This window comes from Tenrec ecaudatus, chromosome 1 (genome assembly GCF_050624435.1).
Source record: "Tenrec ecaudatus isolate mTenEca1 chromosome 1, mTenEca1.hap1, whole genome shotgun sequence".
Classification (NCBI taxonomy): domain Eukaryota; kingdom Metazoa; phylum Chordata; class Mammalia; order Afrosoricida; family Tenrecidae; genus Tenrec; species Tenrec ecaudatus.
Window position 1 is genome coordinate 214,705,022 of NC_134530.1, and position 20,019 is coordinate 214,725,040.

Consider the following 20,019-nt stretch of genomic DNA (forward strand, 5'->3'; position numbering starts at 1 on the left):
CGTGCCTTATGGTAGATTCTACTTGGAGAAGGCATCACTTACTCAGCCATATTTTGAGTGCCTTCTGATCTGAGGGGCTCAAATTCTGGCACTCTCTTAACAATGCTCTGTTCCTAAGGTTTTCAGTAGCTGACAATGTTTTGATGCTATTCAAAAGGTTTTCAGTGGCTAATTCCTCAGAAGTAGACAGCATATTTCTTCTTTGTAATCTGTTCTCAATGTGGAGGCTCAGTAAAACCTGTTCATTTTGGGTAAATGCCAGTAATAAACTTCCAGTATCATGGCAACACACAAGCTGGTACAACAACTGACAGATAAGTGGTGGAGTGGACACTAGCCACAGGTTATTTCAAATGCCAACAAAGTGACCCATGGTGGACAGGTTTCAGTGGAGTTTCTAGGTGCCAGTAGACTAGGAAGAAAGGCCTGGTGACCTATTTTCAAATTAGCCAATGAAAGTCCTAAGAGTCACAACAGAATTATCTGACACACAATTAAAAGATGAACCCTATAAGTTAGAACACAACAATTAGCTCAAGCATGCTGGAGATCATGTGATAGGCAGGAGACCAGGCAGTATAAGTTCTCTTGCACACAGAGTTGCTATGAGTTACAGCTGACTACACAGCAACTAACAATAATAAACATATAAGCTGCATTAATAGAATTTAATCTTAGTTTGATGGTTGAGTAGGCAAATAAGGTATCCAGTGACTTCCAACATTTTTAATATTTTAACAATCAGTTTGAATATACCTAAAGAAAGTACGAATAGAAATGATGCAGAATTTAAGGTAGAAGTTTGATATAAGGGCCATATCCTCTCTTTTTTCTATATCCATGTATAAGCGAAGTGGCCAGAACTAGGCAATATCTGACAGAAATTAGTGATAAAATTACCAATAGTTTAATTTATCACCCAGGAAATGTAAACCCTAAGTGAAAGGGCTTTGTAATATGAATTGTAGATAATTACATTAAAACCAAATTTAAGGCAAAAACGCATGCAAAATATTAGATTGTTGATTTATTTATGTGTTCAGCTAAAAGGAAAGCAAATGTTTACAAGCTATAATGTTCTCCCAACTGATATGCCAAGTTAATCTTTCTAATTTGTAGGGTAAATATTTAATGTCGATATATAGTAATGATACTATAATACTATAATTTTGATTAACCATTAAATGATCATAACCATTTAAAAAACATTAGGATCTAATATTTTTGCACATAACAATTCTCAGCTTACCACTTCTTTCACAACATGTCTAAACTGGTACACACAGAACATAACAATACACAGTCTAGATTAAATTGTGGGGAACGAACAGAAGAAAGTGGGTTAAGAGAAACATCAGTGTAAGACATGAAAAAATAATCATTTATAAATTATCCAGGGTTCATGAGGACGGGGGGAGGGAGTGAGAGGGAATGAGGAGCTAATCGCAAGGGCTCAAGTACAAAGAAAAGGATTTGAAAATATTGATGACAACAAATGTGCAAATGTGCCTGACACAAATGAATGTAAGTATAGATTGTGAAAATAGCTATATGAGCCCCCAATAAAGTGATATAAAAAGAAAAAAATAAAGAAATTGTGTTGGCCCTTTTTGTCAACGATTACTCTGCAGGTATTCATAACCAAAATCACATATTTTGTAGCAAAACTAAAACTCCACCTTAGTTCTCAAACCCTTTGGAGTACTAAATAAAACAAAAGAAAATGCACTAGTAGCTATTTTCTTAAAAGTTGACTTAAATAATTTTTATAATTACTTAACAGGAAATATATCTTTATTTACATAAGAAGCAAAAGGATGGAGAATGCATAACTTAAATCTTCCAACCATATCATATCATATCATATCCAAAATATTATCATCTCAATTTTTTTAATCCTTTCTGAACCAATTCCATGCATGTTTGTTGGGAGTAAGTCTAGTTCCAATATGCAGATCCTGAGGATACTGCCTTAAAAGGAATTCCAATGTTATTCAAATATATCTGTCCTTTCTTCACCTTCATATCAACAATTCTTGTCAGTAAAGTTTCATATATTACTTCAAAGAATCTCACCAAAATCAGGAAATATAAATTTTATATCCAGATGACATTTTACTAGACTTGCTTACTTTTCACTAGTGATCAACTTGAATCCTAACCACGCCCTTATGCTGTTGAATTTTGCTACCAAACTAAGCCAAAATAATTTTTTGAAATGACTAATTTCTAGAAGTTCATACTTTGCAGAAGACCATCAGATGCACTACACTGATAGCTCGGTGCTCTCTTTTCAGATTCAAATGATAAATATGAAGGAACTGAAAGAGGAAAAGGCACTCTGTGATCGTTATCAGTTCTGACTACTAGGTTGCAGTTTGTGGTTTATCAACAGTTCCATTAAACGAAAAGGTTTTGAGCTTTTATTTTTAATAAAGCATCATTACTTGTGATCATAAAAAATACACAGCCTTTGAAGTTGCTTTATATTACACTATTTTTACAATGTAACAAATCCAAAATAAGTGTTACAGAATATATTTTAAAAGAACCATGTTAATGATTGGACATAATTTTAAACTTATTACATACCATCTAGATGTTACCTTCCCAGGGTCTGAAAGATACACGAAGAAGCATGAGGTGCTTGTCTTCAACAATCAAAAACCTAGCATGTTTAAACATAAGTCAAAACTATAAAGGCCCACAGAGAATCCAGGACAGATAAACTCCTCAGGACCAATAATGAGAGTAACAATAACAGGAGGAGTGAAGGGGAAGGTGGGAGGAGAAAGGGGGAAACAATCACAATGATCTACAATATAACCCCCTCCCAGGGGGACAGACAGCAGAAAAGTGGGTGAAGGGAGACATCGATCAATGTAAAACATGGAAAAATCATAATTTATAAATTATCAAGGGTTCAGCAGGGAGGGTGGGGAGGGGAAATGAGGAGCCGATACCAAGGACTCAAGTAGAAAATGTTCTGAAAATGCTGATGGCGACAGATGTGCAAATGGAAGCATGCATGGATTGTGATAAGAGCTGTATGAGCCCCCAATAATTATTTTTAAAAATTATAAAGGCCTAGTTCCAAACATGTATAAACTGCCATAAAACGGGTGTCAAAAGTATTATTCAGTAATTTTTCTATCCTTCACTTCTGTAGGCCCACATTCACAAATTTCACCTTTCAGTAAAGTTACTATACTTTTAATGAATTAATGTAATAGCAGCTATGAAACTCTCGATACCCATACAAATTTCACTCCTTTTCTTTAAAAATCACCTGAATATTGGTAGATATGTAGGCTATATGGGTTTGGGAATACGTATGGGAATATATGCGCTTGGATGCATAGTTAATATGTGGTCATATGCATATACATATTTGTATGTCTTGCATGTATATATATATATATATATATATTCATATAGACAAGAAAGCACATAGGAGTACAGTTGTAAAGATACTTCCTAGACATATCCAGAACACTGACACATTGCAGGGAGAGTACGCAGTATGACAGACAATTTGTGGATGAATTATTGAATGGGAATCTAATTTCTTGTGTGTAAACTTTCACACAAAACACAATTAAGTGATAAAAAGAAAAAGAAAATGACTGGGGGGAAATTTTTGAGGAACAAGATATTTTCAAAGTCTCAAAAGTATCTTCCCACAAGTTAGGTGTTTCAAAAAGGTGGTAAAAAAAAATGACAGACACCATCTTTTTAAAAAAATCATTTTATTGGGTGCTCGTACAACTCTTATCACAATCCATACATACATCCATTGTGTCAAGCACATTTGTACATTTGTCGCCATCATCATTCTCAAAACATTTGCCTTCTACTTGAGCCCTAATATCAGCTCATTTCCCCCTCCCTCTCCACTCCCCCTCCCTCATGAACCATTCATAATTCATAAATTATTATTATTTTGTCATATCTTACATTGTCCGACATCTCTCCTCACCCACTGCTCTGTTGTCCATCCCTCAGGAAGGAGGTTATATGTAGATTCTTATAATTGGTTCCCCCTTTCCACCCTACATTCCCTCCACCCTCCAGGCATTGCCACTCTCACCACTGGTCCTGAAGGGGTCATCTGTCCTGGATTCCCTGTGTTTCCATTTGCTTTATCTGTACCAATGTACATTCTCTGGTCTAGCCAGATTTGTAAGGTAGAATTGGGATCATGATAATGGGGTGGGGGGGGAAGCATTTAAGAACTAGAGGAAAGTTATGTTTCATCATTGCTACCCTGCACCCTGACTGCCTCATCTCCTCCCCACAACCCTTCAGTAAGGGGGTGTCCAGTTACCTACCAATGGGCTTTGAGTCTCCAGTCTGCACTGACCCTCATTTACAATGATATGATTTTTTTGTTCTTTAATTCCTGATACCTGATCCCTTCGACACCTCGTGGTCACACAGGCTGGTGTGCTTCTTCCATGTGGGCTTTGTTGCTTCTGACCTAGATGGCCGCTTGTTTATCTTCAAGCCTTTAAGACCCCAGACCCTATATCTTTTGATAGCCCGGCACTATCAGCTTTCTTCACCACATTTGCTTATGCGCACATTTGTCTTCAGTGATCATATTGGGAAGGTGGGCACCCACTGATATGATTTTTTGCTCTCTGATGTCTGATATCTGGTCCCTTCTACACCTCATGGTGACACAAGCTGGTGTGCTTCTTCCATGAGGGCTTGGATGCTTCTGAGTTACATGGCCGCTTGTTTATCTACAAGCCTTTAAGACCCCAGACACTATATCTTTTGATAGCCGGACACCATCAGCTTTCTTCACCACATTTGCTTAGGCACACATTTGTCTTCAGCGATCGTGTTAGGAAGGTGTGCATCATGGAATGCCAATTTAATAGAACAACATGTTCTTGCATTGAGTAAGTACTTGAGTGGAGGTCCAATGGACAGACACCATCTTAAAGCAAGTGATTAATGTTTACCTCCCAGCAATGGTATAAATCAACATTTGCCTCCTCATGAACACACTGAGAAGAGCACATTGCTTCCAGTTCTCTCCTGAGGGCATACAATGAATCTAATCATGAGGATACATTACATCAACCCAAATTGAGGAAGGTTTCATCAAAATAGCTTGTCTGTATGCTTCAAAAATGTTAATATCACACTAAAGGTAAAGTAAAAGAAAGGCCAGGGAACCCTCCCAGCATCAATGCTGGAGAAGCAGGACAGCTGAATGCAACAAGACTGGAGAAGCAAGATAGGGGAACCGATTACAAGGATGTACATGTGACCTCCTCCCTGGGGGGACGGACAACAGAAAAGGGGGTGAAGGGAGACATTGGACAGGGAAAGATATGACAAAATAGTAATTTATAAATTATCAAAGGCTCATGAGGGAGAGGGAAGCGGGGAGGGAGGAGGAAAAAAGAGGACCTGATGCCAAGGGCTTAAGTGGAGAGCAAATGCTTTGAAAATGATGAGGGCAATGAATGTACAGATGTGCTTTACACAATTTATGTATGTATGAATTGTGATAAGAGTTGTATGAGTCCCTAATAAAATGATTACAAAAAAAAAGAACCAGGATAGTTGAAAGCAACAGGGCTGGAGAAGCAGACAGCTGGATGTAACAGGGCATCCTGGATAAAATATGGATCAGAAAATGGACATTTTTTGAAAATTTGGCAAATTACATCGCCACTGATGAATTTCCTAATTTGGAAACCTTTTCCTGTAGTAATGTAAGACAATGTCCCTGTTCTTACAAAAAATGGAGCGGAGCGGTGGGGGGGCGGGGAGAACGGTGCAAAAGGACATGGCTACATCTTTCAAATAATACCAACTGGGTTTGGATAGAAAGATAAGCTCTCTTTAAAAAATTAAAAAGAAAGATAATCTCTGTTAAGATAAAAGTGTTGAATCTGGGTGAAGGAGCATATATGCATTCTTTGTAATATTCTTACAAATTTAAAATTACCTTAAAATGTAAAAATAAAACATTTAATTAAAGAATTTGGGAAAATCTTTAAAAGTTCTCTCAGTACCTCCATCAGAGTGCTTTCACAATCACTGAGCATATACTATGGATGAGAAAATGTTCTAGGCTGAGTAAAAAGAATTAAGCCAGACAACTCCCTACCACAAGGCAGACTACACTGTAGCAGAGAATAGCATCCATATCTTCATCAGATATAAATATTTATCTCGGAAGCCATAAATCTTTACCTATGCACTCAATATTTTAAATACAATGTCAAGATCCAAATAGCCAACAGAGAATCACCTGAAATATCCAACTGAGTTATGTCTGATCATCCTTCCCTCAATCAGGACGACATGACACACCCACCCCTTTCCTACCAGCCGTGCCCTACACACACTCAGTAGGTCCACACCGTGGGTCCGGTATCACAGCCCTTGCTATTGTTAGTTGTCATCAATTCAGATTCACAGCAACTCCATGTGTGCAGAATCGAACGGCTCCACGGGGCTACTGTTCTGCCTTAGAATCACTGATTTGAAACTGGCTGTGCCTTCCTTCGCTGTTCTTTCCCATTGTTAGCTCTTCTTAGCTGTTTTTCATCTCTTCCTGACACATAATTGACACTCAAACATTCAGTTAATGAATAAACAAAGTGGCTATAGTGATAACAGGATCTATAGGCCCTTAGACCATTCTGACCTACAGTAAATTTCAAGCATTTTTTACTACTATTTCTCTACAATACACGCATCATCACTTACAAAAGTACTATTTAGTTCCTCCCTAAAGAACTGAGGATACTGGGAATTTAATCATGTCAATGCATGCAGTCTTTTTTACATTATTGTCACATAAACTTGTGTCCTGGTCCTACTTTAATGAGCCATTTAAATAAAGTGGGTGCTGTGCACAAGAAACAGAAAGAGATGTTATTGCTGTGTCAGATAAGGAGCAGCATGGGACCTCCTGACCAAATCACCCCACTGGGGGCGTCTGGGCTGCAGGATGCTAACTTCTTCCTACCCCATTGCCCTCTAGCCCACCTCTAACTATGAGCAGAGGTTCAGTTGGTGAGCCATGTTCTCCCAGATGTTCTCTACTCAGATCGCTCATTTAAGAAAGACACTCATATAAGCAAATGTGGTGAAGAAAGCTGATGGTGCCCGGCTATCAAAAGATATAGCGTCTGGGGTCTTAAAGGCTTGAAGGTAAATCAGTGGCCATCTAGCCGGAAAGCAACAAAGCTCACATGGAAGAAGCACACCAGCCTGTGTGATCAAGAGGTGTTGACAAATAAAAATAATAATAATTAATAAGTCATTAAGGGTTCATGAGGGAGAGAGAGTGTAGGAGGAGAGAAGAATGAGCTGATACCAAGGGCTCAAGTAGAAAGAAAATGATGATGGCACTATATGTACAAATGTGTTTGACACAACGGATGGATGTGCGGATTGTGATAAGAACTGTAAGAACCCCCAATAAAAGGATTTAAAAAAAAAGAGGTGTTGACAGGATCTTAAAATAATCATACTGATGCGAACCAGTGGGGTTGGCTTGGAGACCCAAAGCCCATCTGTAAACAATTAGACATCCCCTCATAGATGGGTCACAAGGAAGGAACGAGTCATCCAGAGTGTAGGACAGCACCGAGGAAACTCACAACATTCCTGTAGCTCTTTAATACTTCCTCGCCCTCCACCCCCACCCCACCCCACTATCATGAACCTAGCTCTACCTTACAAATCTGGCTAGACCAGAGAATGTACACTGTTATAAGTAAGAGCTAGCAACACATGGAATCTATGATAGAGAAACCAACCACCCCCAAGAACAGAATTGGGAGTAGCAATACCATGTGGGTAGGGGGAACGTGGGGGTAGAAAGGGAGAAGGAATCGCAAGAATCTACATAGAGCCCCCACACATACACACATAAGGGGATGAACAACAGAAAAGTGAGTAAAGGGAGACGGCAAACAGCGTAAGATATGGAAACAGTAATATAGAATTTATCAAGGGTTCACGAGAGTAGGAGGGTGGGGGGAAGAGGAGCTGATACCAGGAGCTCAAGTAGAAAGAAAACGTGTTGAAAGGATGGTGGCAACATATGTACAAATGTACTTGACGCAATTGATGTATAGATTGTTATAAGAGCCGTAAGAGGCCCAAATAAAACAATTTATTATAAAACAAACCATGGGTCAGAAAATATGGACCCTGCCATGAGCCCTGGTGGTGTGTTGGGCTGTGTACCACAAGGTAAGCCATTCAAAGCCCCCGGCTTTCTACTCCCATAAAGGGAACAGTCTCGGAAACCCACAGGGGCAGTGCTACCCTGTCCTATAGGGTCACTGTGAGTCAGAGTCAATTTGAAGGTAGTGAGTGAGTCCAGTGACTTGGGTCCCAGATAAACTGAAAGATACCTACACAACTACTGCTCATGCTTTCAGTCCCAGTGAAACCCCTTGCCCGCTTCCTTCCTCCCGTGCCTCCTGGTTGCATTCCTCCTTCTTTCCTGGGGGAAGCATTGCCCTTTTGATCTTAAGTGGTTGGTTATTCTAACACAAGTTTGAGTTTAGCTTCAGACCCAAAAGGTGATAGAGTGCTGCGGTCTCGGGGGACTCAGCAGTCCCTGCTGACTAATCGGCCTCATTTCCTTTAGGAAGTTGAATGTGTTCCGTACTCCTCCCCCCCACCCCCCCTCCTATCTAAGACCTTCTAATGTGACCCTTTTCAGAACACTGGCAGTGGGAGCCAGGCACTATCCAGTTTATCTGATCTCAAGGTTGTGGAGACTGATGTGGCATGATTCGTTAGTCTATTAAAGTAATTCTTTCCATGTGTCTTTTGGTGTTCATCAATTTTCTTTATTTCTTCCAGTCAGAAAGGTCATTAAGACCTCAGATACTATCACATATGTATCTTGAAAACAACTAATTGTATGCTTGATCAGAGAAAAACAAGTGATTGGCTCTGTAACCATAATGTTCAGTAACTTTATTTAATTAGTTTCAAACTTTACACCAAAAAGCATCAATGAAATTCAGTGAAATACTCTCACTAAATACACCCACATACTTATTAAAGTTGTTCATCCAAATTTCACATGTAACATGTAGACAGGGAGATGACAAAACCTAATGCTAAGTAAATAATTTGAGGTACATTTAGTTCTTAGTTCAGAGATCTTTCCACTACTTCAACCAGCATCTTTTTAATCCATTTACAAGGTTCCCTTTAAAATTAAAATGTTCCCTTGGGAAAGCTATCAGCTATTTGCACCTCAAAGTGAATTACTTTAATCAGATAAATACACAAAGGAATTTTTACCTAAAGAGTAGTGAGAAGAAAAGTAATTTTAAAACACTGGGCACTTGGGACAGAGAGCATGCCTCTATAAACCTAGTCTTCCTGCAGACACAGGAAGTAGGGTGAGAATAGCACAGGCAGGGTAATGCCAGGGACTGTAAGGGGTATCAAAGCCATTTCTCCTCTCAGGAGTAATTTACCTGTGCCCCTGAAGGAGACAGCCACTTTCTCCTGTTCTCTTCTACAAGTAGCAAGTATTGCCTTGAATGGATTCCAACTCGGGGAATTCTGTGTGTTAGAAAGACAGGAGCTCCACAGGCTCAGTTTGTTAGACAGAGACAACAGTGGACCAAAACCAACATCACAGCCACAGTCAATTCTGACTCATAGGGAGGAACCTTACATAGTTTCCAAGATTTTGTAAATCTTTACAGGAGCAGAAAGCCTCATCTTTCTACCACAGGCTGCTGCATTTAAACCATGCAGTTAAAAACAAAAACCTTGCCGTTAGCCATTCAACCTAATGATATCAGAACACCTCAGTACTTCAGGAGTTTGTCAAGGCTCTCTGGAATCATTTCTGGCTCCAGACTTAAAACTTTCTTAAACTTTTTAAAATAAAACAAATCTCCTGGTTTCTATTATGCTCCTTTAGCTAAGCCTACAAGCCTGCAAATGAGAAAAGGTTTTGAACTATAAATTTTATTTCTAGGAAGGAATAATCTGTTTGGAATTAAGAACATCACTTCACATTTAATCCCTTTGATTTTCATTGTCCTCTAAAATACTATGGCCAGCTATTTCAACACGAAAAAGAGAAGGCTTACTGCTAATATCTCACCCACACTTTAAAATATATGTTATAAAAAGTGGATTGTTGTTATCTTACAATGGAAAATAAAAATCTGGAGGAAAAGAAGGCATTGTATAAATGAACTGGAAAATCTCCAAAAGAGAGAATATTACCGATTGTGTATCAAGAACATATTACCTCATATCACCTCGGAAGTCAGGAAATAAGAAAGTTCCCAAGAGAAGCCTGAACAGACTTGTTGCACTATGGCAACACAGCGGCTGTCACACACCAGCTGCATAGAGAACACACAAAGTGCAGTGGGGGGTGCTGTTGCCCACGGGTAGCAAGTGGGAAGTATCAATATTAAAAACCAAATGGTCACCCTGGACTAATAGAGCAGAATAAGTGAAAAAATGAAAGTTCCTAATGAGATGATTTTTAATCAAAGAAGGTATTAAAATAAACTACAATCTCTGTCTGTATGATAATCAACAGGGATGGAAATGAAATTTATTTGCTTTCACACTTCCAGGTGGCTATGTGAAGGCAGACATAGTGCCCCCAAACAAGTACAAAAGTACAGTTATTCTTAAGTAAACAGAAAGCATATACATAATCCAACAAAATGGATATCTGGATCCATTTTGCGATCTAGATCTCGATCTAGAGAGACTAAGCTCTTTAAAAAGTGCAAAACGTATGCTTGACACAATGGATATATGTATGGATTGTGCTAAGAGTTGTATGAGCCCCCAATAAAATGATTTTTTTTAAAAAGAGTGCAAAACAAGAGCAAAGGGCAACTACCATGGTAACCATATTTTTAGGTCTGCTGATCTTACAGATTTTTTCTAATCTGGCTAACAACATAAAGTCTTCAAATCACTTTATTATGTGTATGATTCATCAAAGCACTAATTTCTAACTGTTGGGGTGTGATAGGGGTTTGGGTGTGTGTGGTTAGGGATGCGTGGGTCTAAGGCAGCTTCCATATCCATGTAGTACATACAGCAACTATTCCCGCAAACCTTGCAGGGGAGAAGGGAGATGAAATGTGTATACTGAATGAAGAACGCTTGAACATAAAGTACAACAAAATAGTCCGGTCAAATACGCGTATGTGTTTCTAATATATTGCTAATATCATAAGAGTCCGCATTCAAGATCAAATCTACTCTAAGCTGTTCAATTCATTTTACTCATTCTGTGAATGTTCATTGAACATGCCAGGCACTGAGCTAGGCTTTTCTCGTAAGAACATAAATTACTAAGCCATACATCAATTCTGAAAGAGCTTACTTCAAGTGGAGAAAACAGACATTACGACAAATATCTACAAGAGAACAGGTGCTAAAATGCAGCTAAACGTAAAATGTTGTAGATTCAAACACCAACAGTATCCATAAAGACGGAAGTTTACCAGATGTAAAACCTACAGAAGTTAGAAGGGAATATATCGTAAGGCAATTCCTGTAAAAAAAAAAAAATCAAGAAAAAGTTTTCATACACACCAACAAGACTTGTTAAAAATATGCAGACTAGCTGAGATGGTTACATCAAAGTTTCACTAAAAACAGAGGTATGACTCCTTAAGGGAAAAAAGAAGAAGAAGAAGAAGAATGGGATGTGGTGAGAATCTCTGGAGCCACAGGAACCACCAGGAAAAACTCAGCAACTGTTTTAAGTTGAATAATATTAGACTCGTTATACTTAGGAAATATGCTCATTTTCCTCTTTACAAAACACAAAAACCTGTTTTTTAGCTTATACTCTAATATCCCCCCAAACGTCAACCAAACCAAACCTGCTGCCACCGGGACAATTTCACTTCTATGTGACACAAGAGAACTGCCTCACCAAGTCTCCAAAGCTGCAAATCCTTGCAGAAGCCGACTGCTGTCTCTCTCCTGCCAAGAAGCTGGTGGGGTTGAACTAATGATCTTTTGGTTAGCAGTCAAGTACTTTAATAACTTATTGCACCTTACATAAGATCTCTACACTATAAAGAGTGAGCGAGTGCTTAAAATATAGACTGAAGGCAAACTGCCTGACTTGGAACAAGTTTCTTAATTTCTGTGCATAGTGGTACGGTTGAGCTGCAGTCCACAGGTAAGCAGTTTGAATCCACAAAGTCAGCAGTTTGAAGCCACAAGCCACTCCTCTTCGGGAGAAAGATGGAGTTCTCCAATCCTGTAAACAGGTACAGTCTCGGAAACTCAGGGCCAGTTCTCCCCTGCCCTATAGGGTTGCTATGAGTCAGTGTTGACTCAATGGCAGTGAGGCAATTTCTTCATGTGTAAAATTGAGAAAACATTCTCTATTCCACTGTACTGTCATGAGGCTTTAAAAGAGCATGTCAAACACACGGAACTGTGCCAACACAGCATAACTGCTACATAAATATTATCTACTAGCAGGTTACCAAAGAAATTAAAACGAGCAAGCAAAAGTGCCGAGATCGCTGCTTGGAAAAGAAACCCTTCGAGGAGGCATCGTCCATCCTTTACTGGGAAGTGTTCCTGAATCACTTTGGAGGAGAGTAGAAACAGTCTGGTTACAATATGTTCTACTGTTAAAATTGAGGCGAGATCATCACTGCTGGCTATTCTCCCCTGCCTTCTGGGAAGGTAGAAACAAAGCAAAGAGTGACAGCAGCAATTAGCTTGGAGATCTACCAGGAAAAACATTACAACCTCACAACATGGCACTTCTCTCTGAGACACTCACTTTGGGTAGAGCTACTACTAACAATCCTTCCCACGTGACCTCCACTGAGAGCTACCCAACTAGTAGGCTGGACACCACCAGAACCAAATCTACTAACACAAAAGGGGCACTGGGAAAAACAATAGCAACACTCTCAACACAGTTTTTAAATGTGGAGAGCCATTCATACGAAAACTACATTTCCCAGAGTAGTCTGAATGTGTCTTTTTTTTCCCTAGAAAATGAGGGTGATGCCTTCGAAGGAAGCCCAAATAGCAACAGACAAGATGAAGCATTACCAGAACCAACTATATCACTATATACTATGTCCGTAATTAATGCCATTTCACACCAGTAACTAAAAACTAGTTAGTAATAACTTAACTCTGAAGATAAATATAGTCTAAGTTATTCAAGATAAATAGAAGAAAATATTTTCTATTAAAAAGTACACAAGGGAAATATGCCAAATATTCCAAAGTATTATTACCAATCTTAAATTTAAATCATGTTTACCCTGAGCATATTTTCTAACTGATCAAGCAGAAAGCTATCGAAAAAAAACCCAATATTCTCAGAAATCTTTTACAAAGAACATTTTCATTGATTTCTCATCAATTGCATACTAAAATAATTTGCCAGTTGTTTAGTATGCAAATCCTAAGTTTAGTATGTACCCCCTGCAATGGCTATTTCAAAAATGACCAGACCCACGTCATCCTGAGCAACTGGGACACAATGAGAGGTGTGCCATGGAAATCTGGAAAAGAAAGTATCCGGTTCGGCAGAGAAAGCAGCACCAGCCATGCTCCTTGTCAGCCAAAAGCAGAGCTCCCCCTTCTCTGCCAGCCTTCCCACAACTACAAGGAACCCAAGACTTCAGATGGCGCCAATGCCCTGGAGGCCAAGCCGAGATGCAAAAGAACATGGATCTTTGGTGACTTGTCACCAGGCTTCCTCTTATATCAGTGATAGGTTTCACTACAATTTAAACCAGTTTTATACATGCTCCCAAAAGCATCCTAACTAGACATTCTGTGTTCCAGGTCTATTAATAACAACAACAACAACAACAAACCCTCACTGCCATTCTAACTTAGAGTGACCATAGACAGGGCTCCTGAGGTTCCTGGGGTAGCCAGCCTCATCTTTCGCTCACTGAACAGCTGCTGTGTTGAAACCGCTGACTTTACAGTTAGCAGTCCAAGACGCCTTCTGGATTGTTATCTAACAAATTTACCCAGAGTAATTTAAATGCTACCCAAATATATTTCATCCAACTTTAAAATGGATACACACAGCAAAACTTTATTAAATGATGCACAATCTACTCTTCTTAAAAACAGTAATTTATTGAGCATTAAACAGGAATACTCAAATAATGTCTTTAGTTTGCAGACATGTTTCCTTGTGGTACTTAACAGTAAAGCAAAAAAGCACTCTAGAAAGAGGAAGAGGAGTCCTGGTGGTGCAGTGGTTATGCTTGAGCTGCTAACTACAAGGTCAAGAGTTTGAAAGCACAGCTGCTCTGAGTGAGAAAGATTGGGCTTTCTACTCCCCTAAAGATTCAGCTTTCTACTCCCATAAAGAGTACAGCAGCAACTCTCACCTGTTCTACAAGGTCACTGTAGGTTGGTATCAACTTGATAGCAGTGAGTGAGTCAGTCAGTCAGCAGGCACCTGCTCACTTTGATTGGGTGAGTGAGTGAGTGAGTAAAAAAGAGCAAAATCAATACCTCACATAAAATTCGATTTCCATGGCCCTCTTATTTACCAAAAAAAGAAAAAAAAATTCACTGCCATAGAGTAGATACCAACTCACAGCAAACCTATAGGACAGGGCAGAACTGCCCCTGTAAGTTTCTGAGACTGTAATTGTTATGGGAATAGAAAACCCATCTTTCTCCCCAGGAGCAGCTGGGAGTTTTGAACTACTGACCTTGCGATCACAGCCCAACATGTAACACAATGCCACCAGGGCTCCTTTATTTACAGCTAGCAATAATATTGGAAAAGGGTAGAAAATTATAACTTGTCAGACTCTAGAGTATTAACTAAATTCATATTGTTTATACCACAATCAAAAGAATGGCTGTTAAATCTTTTCAAATAGTTGAATTTAGCCCATCCAAAAATCTTCAGCATCAGCTGCCAATGATCTGTATTAACAGTGTACAAGTTAGAATAGATTCAGTGAAACCGACAGAGAGGAGGCACCTGAAAGTACTTGTTTTAACCATTTTATTACAGTTCCAGCATCACCAGGCCTGATAAACTGTTAAAATACAAGGGCAGATATGTCTAATAAGTAGTGATTTAGCTAATAACAACAACAGCCGAAAGGTAAGTCAAGGAAGGTCAGTAAAGGAAGGAAAACCACAAGGTACAAAGTGGTAGAACTGGTTCCTGGAAAAGGGTGAAGAGGCAGGAGGGAGAAAAAGAGGTCAGTCTCCTGCCGCTCCCTCATCAATTATATCAAGCAAATAGATCCCTTTATCAAGGTAATTTTAGCCTTCGTTTAAAATTTAAGAGAAGGCATACTGCCCAAAGGCATTTAGTCATCTTTACATATACTCCAGGCGAGCATAACTTCAGGCACTTTAGCTACTGCTGGATTAGGTATTTTAAAAATTTAGTTATACCATGCATGCACTTATAATAGGTTTAAATTGAGACTAAAAAAAAAATAATGCATCGTTTGGGCCTGCAAAGGGAACCTGGTTGGGCCTGGAAAGAATATAAATGGAAAAACTTGATTACATATAGAAATGGTAACTTTTAATTCAGAAAAAGCTGCCCTATGCAACCTAGGCTCACTCCGCCAAGAGGCAAGCTTAACCACAGCGGTAGTTCCAACAGGCCAGCAGTGCAGCTGGGGGGCTGGTAGAGGCCAGGAATGCGTGTGCCTTCTCACCTAAAATTAGCCAGGCCTCTGTTACGACAGCTCCATGGGCTCCTCTATTTTAAGGTGTGCAGCCCCAAATTGCTTTAGAGTCTGTAATTGCTGCCAAAGTCAGTGTCTGGAGCTGAGCTGTCAGCTGACTTTCCACCAAGGCCGACTAGACTCCACAAAAATTCCACACTTCATCATCATGCCACCAAACCACACTGAAATTAGGTCATACACTGGAGATGTCAATCAGAAAGTATCACACAAGGAGATATTAAAAATAAAATAAATTCCTAATACTTTTCTGTTCTGCCCCCTCCCAGTCCCCCACACACACACATTTATTATACAAGTGTCTCTCAAAGTGGGCGATCCGACCCCATGAGGGGTGCTCAAAAGATCCAGTCAGGGGCTACAAAAGCAGATACCTACACTTTATCCTGGATTCTGGGCTTGAGTATAAGAGCTTTTAATTGCCAGGTGGGTGCTAAGTGATTTTTTTCCTGTAAAGGGGACAGTTGGAAAAGGCCAAATAGTTACATAAAACGATGAATGGGAGGAACAGCAAAAATCACAATAACTGAAGTTTTCCGTTTCCTCCTCTTTTCTGGAAATTATATAGAATAAAATAAATAATACCACACTGATGTTTATCTTCCTGAACTATAAGAATAAACGCAACATCAGAACCCCTTACTCTGAAGTCTATATTCAAGAAACACTAGAAGGCAACTACTGGGGCTTTCACTGGTACTGGCAGGGGAATTTTCCCCAGTGTGTACAAAACAGACTGCCGCTCCAAGAAAAGAAAGCCTAGTCCTTCCACCAAAATTGAAGACAACCTTACCGACCACGGGTGAAATTGAATGTCAACGATGTGGCTTAGCAACACTCTTGAAATTCAAGCTGTGCAGATCACATTCGGGATTGCTGGAACTCCTAGCAAAGACTTTATTGCCTACATTGTGACCAGCAACCTGAGACACAAGTTGCAGAAATGCATTTAACACTATTACTGTCCTACAACTATCAAATTCCAGCAATCTGTAACAATAACACTTGTCGACAAACCAAATCAGTTATTTTAAGAATTAACAAAACACACATACCTTCATTTTCAGAAGCATGGCATTTCACATTCAATACCAAATCAAAGGTTCTTTCTGGATTTTCCCTAAAAAGAGAAAAAAAACGTGTTATATTTATTTCCTATGATAAGGAGTACTATAAATTTTATATAGGAGTTAATGAAGTTTCCATGGTTGAATTCCTCGTGGACTGGGGCTTCCTTTCTGGCCTATGTACCACTTCACCTGGCTGTCAGTGGTGGCTTGTATGTTGTTATGAAGCTGAACAAGTTTCAGTAAAGCTTCCAGACTAGGAGGGAAGACTGGGCAATGTTTTGTTCCACTGTACCTGTGAGTCAGCTAAAAGCAATAAAGCTTATATTTCCTTAATTCTAAAAGTAATCTTGTTTTTGTCTCAATATACCTGTGTCTGTATGTGTGATGACAGTGTAACAGAAATAACAAGTTTTTCCAAATCAGTAAAGAGCAGAGGCTTGGGAGTTTTAAGAAGAGGCAAAACATTTCAACCAGTTTGCCTGTCTATAAATGACCTTGCTATCATTTTGTACCAATGACAAATCAAGTAATTTATGCAAAAATACTTTATATATTATGAATTGCTGATATAAATGCAAGGCCCTATTTTCATTTTATGGAAACACAGTTGGAAAAGCAGTGTGTCTACCTTAGCCTACCAACAGAGCTCTTCTCAAAGCTCTCAGTACTGTACATAAGTGTGAAGGTGGGACACCTGGTTCCACCTGCCATTTTCCTAAACTAATGAAAGCAATAAGCAGACCTTCAAGACCACCATAAAACATTTAAAATGCTCCTTGACAGTAATACTTTGGCTATACTTTTCTAGAGACATAGTTGTTGAACTTATGCAACTTTAAAGTAACAAACTATACATTCAAAGCCCCCAACCAAAAAAAAAAAGCATTAGTTATGTCAATTATCTTCAGGAAAATTGGACACCTGCCTCAATGTTAGATTTTCCCACTAGCAACATGAAGGTTGCTTTGCTTCAATCAGAAGTTATTGATTTTTGTACTGACTTTTCACACATTTAACCAACTCATTGGTCTAATTTCAAATAGCAAATTGTAATCTATGGAGATACTCCCTTTCCCACCCCATCCTCCCCCCAAAAACACAGGTTTTCAATCTCGTTTTCCGATAGAAAATGAAAGATTAGGCTGACTGATACCACATTTGCACGTGGCTAAAGTGCTCATATATTTTAGTTATTCCTTTTAACAAGTTATTTGTGTCTTTGCACGGTGGCTATTTTTAATACAAACTTCCTTCAAGAAACTGTCAGATTTGACTTCTAAATAAATGCTGATTTAAAAGAAAATACTACAAAACAGAAGTATGGGTGATCATATAAGCCATAGATATTAATTTTTAAATAGGCATTCCCTTCAGCCTTCCACAAATATGTACATTCTGGACTGGGTGAGCGCCTACCTTATAATTAGGGCCAAAAAGTAAACTTTTTTTACTCACCCCACCCTCTATGATGTCAAATACTAAAGAAAACGCTTCCAGATTACTTTTCCCAATGTTTCTAACATTGTTGAGGATCTGGCTTAGTTGTAAAAGTGAGTGGTCCAGTGGCACTTGGTGAAACTAATTCAAATATACATGATAATCACTACTTTAAACTTTGGGGTGTGGAAAAATAAGGAATTCTTTTCACAAAGTGAGTTTCAGGAGAGCACCTTAAAACTCGTGCCTCTAAAATACCTCCACCTACACCACACTCCTTCCAACCCTCTTTGCACCTAGTTAATCAGCTGGTTATTTCCGTTCACTTTCTCACGGAGGAAAATATCCACGGGCGGATGGGTCCGCACTCACAGCCCCATCGCTGTAATGGGATATTTTGCAAGCCCCCGGCCAATGCAGGGCGCCTCTCTACGCCAGCGGGAGGAGTAGCTGTAACTGGTCAAAGCCATCCAAAGAATGAAGACAAAACTAGTGTGGATGCACTTGAGACTGACAGACAGACAGACAGGCAGACAAGGTGATCCTCGGCTGAGGCAGTGCAAAGCGCCAGAAGCAGTCTTGAGCGCTGAACCTGAACTCGGCGCCCCTCCCGGGCCCCCTGGAGACCTCGCCCAGGGAGACACCCCCAGCGGGCGGCGTCAGGGGCCGCCCGTCCCCCCCCCGGCCCCCCTAGGCCCGGGAGCGGCGTCGACCCCGCGCCCGCGGCCCCTGCGCAAGGCGCCATGCGACCCCGCGGGCCCGGGGCGGCGGGCCCACCAGGCTTTGCGGCCTAGCGCCTCCCGCCGGGGCCGCGGCCCGACCGCCCCCCGCCCGCCACCAACGGCGCCGGGCGAGCCGGGACGCGGGCCGCCCCCCCGCCGGCCCCCCACTCACTTGGTCCTGCGGTCCATGGTTACATGTCGCCGTGGGGCTGTCCGTCGCCGCCCCTCGCGCCCGCCCGCAAGCCGGTCGCCCCGCGGCCCGAGGGTCGCGCCGCCCCCACACCGGCCGCCCCGCCGGGGAAGAAAGCAGCTCACAGCGGCGGTGGCGGCGGCGGCGGCGGGCCCAGGTCGGCGGCGCCCCGGGCGCTTCCCCGCCCCCACCCCACCCCCCAGCGCCTTTCTGTGACAGCAGCAGCAGCGCGGCCCACACCCCCGCCGCCGCCGGCCGCCGCCCCCGCCGCGGCCGCCGCCAAAGCTGGGGCCTCTCAGGGCCTGCGACCGCAGCGGCTCCAGCACCTTCTGCAAACCAGGAAGTCGCCGGGAGGGGGAAGGGGCACGCGGGGACGCGCCGGGCCGGCGGCCTTACCTGACGGAGCCGTGCGGCCCGCGGCCGGAGCAGGCGGCGGGACTGCGGGGCCCCACGCCCGGGGACAGCGGAGAGTCGAGGGGCGCGCCCGTGCCCGCCAGGACGGCCCACGTGCTGCCTTCGGGCAACATGCCCTCGCCGACCCCAGCATGGACCCAGTCAGCTCTCCTCTCCGAGTCTGGTCCTGACTGCGGGACTTCTGGGCTGTGGATCCCCGCGCCCTGCGTCCCACCAGCAGAATACCTGCAAAGGTACCCCGAGTGGCATTATTTCCACAAGCCGTGCACATCGGACTACGAGTTGGTGGATATTGCTGGCCTGAGGTGTGCGGTGTTTTGTTTTGTTTCAGGAGACTGTACTTGAGTTTCCCAGGCTAATGCTTGGCACTGGCCTGGATCCTGAAACCCAGAGCTGCCCCCTCCTGATTCAGGAATGTTTGCTTATGTGCACCTGCTGAAGAGCCCTGTCTAGTA

General features: G+C 41.4%; 1 protein-coding gene across 2 annotated transcripts in view; it reads right to left on the minus strand.

Annotated features, from left to right (window-relative positions):
• DENND1B (DENN domain containing 1B) overlaps positions 1-19,776 on the minus strand; it is a 315,144-nt gene extending 295,368 nt beyond the window's left edge. The window contains exons 1-2 of one of the 2 annotated variants that reach the window (XM_075528710.1): positions 19,547-19,776; positions 16,787-16,851 (exon numbers count right to left, since the gene is read on the minus strand). In XM_075528710.1, the coding sequence (XP_075384825.1) occupies positions 16,787-16,851; positions 19,547-19,677 (196 nt within the window). In that variant the 5' untranslated portion in view covers positions 19,678-19,776. Of the gene's footprint in view, positions 1-16,786; positions 16,852-19,132; positions 19,294-19,546 lie in introns of those variants that run through there. The other variant, XM_075528703.1, reaches the window with a different exon arrangement.
• Positions 19,777-20,019: the final 243 nt, after the last annotated feature.